Source organism: Elephas maximus, chromosome 22 (genome assembly GCF_024166365.1).
Source record: "Elephas maximus indicus isolate mEleMax1 chromosome 22, mEleMax1 primary haplotype, whole genome shotgun sequence".
Classification (NCBI taxonomy): domain Eukaryota; kingdom Metazoa; phylum Chordata; class Mammalia; order Proboscidea; family Elephantidae; genus Elephas; species Elephas maximus.
Window position 1 is genome coordinate 71,813,833 of NC_064840.1, and position 2,042 is coordinate 71,815,874.

Genomic DNA, 2,042 nt, shown 5'->3' on the forward strand with positions numbered 1-2,042 from the left:
AAGGCACTGTCACTCAATACAAGGGCCGTCATCTCTCTGGAGAAAAAACTAAACCCTGTGAAAAGAAAACCAAACCCAACCAGAGTAGTAGTCCAAGGAGTCTAGTTAACCACCGGAAGGGAAGCTCGCTCTCCAAACCAGTTACAGGAAGGTGTCCGGGTTCGACTCCCAGCCAGGCGCTTGCCAGCCGCAGGGCCTCAGCTCAGGGTTGGGCTGTGGGGGGCGAGTCCTTCGTCACGTCCTCTGTCTCCATCGGGGACTGAGCCCAGGGCCTGCGTAGAGCAGGGTGGGGTGCGCCGTTTACAGGTCGGAGTCGCAGGGAAGCGAGCCCTGGCAGAGCCGGGTGCTGCGCGAGGAGGTGCCGCGGGACTCGGCTGCCGCCTCCCCGTCGAGCACGTCCACCGGGTTGCTGTAGGCCTTGGGCGGCGGCCGCGGCAAGGGGAAGCCGGCCTTGGGCTTGCCGGCGGGGCCCTGCTCGGCGGGCCGCGGCCGGTGCTGGCCGTCCATGTAGTACTTGATGGCGGGCGTGAGAGCGGGCTCGGGCCAGTCGACGTACACGGTACTGATGCTGCTGCGGCGCGGGTCGGCGCGGGACGCCTTGCGGCAGCGGCGACAGCGCTCCTGGCACCAGGGCGCGAAGCTGAGCGCCAGCGAGAAGCCGCCCAGCAGCAGCAGGCAGCTGCCCAGGTAGCCCAGCACCAGGCAGTAGCTGACGTGCACCGTGACCGGGCTGGCCGGCGCCGGCAGCACGTCGCGGTCCCCCAAGAAGTGGTTGTACCAGGAGACCGGGATCAGGCTTAAGAGCCCGGCGACGAAGAGCACGACGCCCGAGAGGCCGGCCAGCAGGAAGTGGGGCTCGTCCCGCCAGCAGCGCACCCCGAGCGTCGCCAGCAGCAGCCCCAGGGCCGTGGTGGCCAGCGAGGTGACCATGAGTCCCCGCGCCACGAGCACCGGCTCGGCCGAGAAGTAGTCCCAGTCGTCTGGCTGGCCGCACTGGCGCTCGCGGCTGCTCTGCTCGCGGCAGATGTCCCACAGGCCCTGGTACAGCACCACGTCCACCGGCTGGTCCTGGAAACCCTTCACCAGCCGCCAGCCGGGCGCCAGCGTGCTGACCAGGTTGAGCAGCAGCCCGCAGGGCGCCAGCACCATGCCCAGCGTCATCACCAGCGGCGTCAGCATCCTGCCCGACGGCGCAGCGGCCGCGTTCTCCGCGGCCGCGTCCTCGGAGCTGGGTCCGCGCGCTCCTGCACGCCCGGAGAGCGCGGGTCCCCGAGGCCAGCACGGGCGCCGCAGCCGGCGGGCTCCTGCGCCTCGCTGACTCCCAGGCGCGCTTTGTCTCCGGCGCGGGGCCGGGGCTCCACTCCCGGGGTCGCCCCTTGTTCCCTCCTCGCGTCCCGGTCGCGGCGCTCTCCGGCCAGGCTGCCGTCTCTAATCGAAACCGGCTCGCCGACGGCTCAGACCGAAACCACCGGCCGGACCGAAACCGCGGGCCGAGGTGCGGGCGCCCGGAGGCGGTGGCCGCGGCCGAGCCCGCCCCGGTGGGAGGGGCCGGAGGCGAGGAGGAAGCGGCGGGCCCTGGCGCGCAGCCAGCCCCGGGCATCGGCCTCGGCGCGAGCACCCCACCCCGCAGCCCACCAGCTCGGCCCCTCCCAGCCCTGGCGACTCCCGGACGGGGCAAAGGTCGCCCCGCCCCGGCTCCTCTGCGCCTCCGCGGGGCTGGGCCGGCCGGGGCGGGGAGGGAAAGGGGCGGTGCGCGCATGATCGCACCTGCCTCGGTCGCTGCCCGGCTCCCCTGCTCTCAGCCAGCCACTGTTCGGCAAGTGTGTCTCCAGTTGGCCCTGCGGATTTTCTCTCTCCTCCCTCCACTCCCGGAGGGACGCACAGCGGGTATCCCATGGCCCCTAAATGGTCTGCGTGCTGACTTGCGGCTACTCTCGGCGGTGTGCGCGGTGCCAAGCTCTCCCCACGCGGTCTGGATGCGCTGGGCAAATGTGCGCGGTGCCTCAGCCCGGAGAGCCCACCCGGCAGAGCGAGTCCCCAAA

General features: G+C 71.4%; 1 protein-coding gene across 1 annotated transcript; it reads right to left on the reverse strand.

Moving 5' to 3' along the window:
- Window positions 1-211: 211 nt before the first annotated feature.
- On the reverse strand, window positions 212-1,278 carry CLDN23 (claudin 23). Its single transcript, XM_049866870.1, has one exon. The coding sequence runs from the start codon at window positions 1,177-1,179 to the stop codon at window positions 301-303; it is 879 nt and encodes a 292-aa protein (XP_049722827.1). The 5' UTR covers window positions 1,180-1,278; the 3' UTR covers window positions 212-300.
- Window positions 1,279-2,042: the final 764 nt, after the last annotated feature.

What these genes read in the sequence shown, in the direction of transcription:
- CLDN23 (XM_049866870.1), bottom strand. Translation starts at nt 1,179, where the DNA reads ATGCTGACGCCGCTGGTGATGACGCTGGGCATGGTGCTGGCGCCCTGC.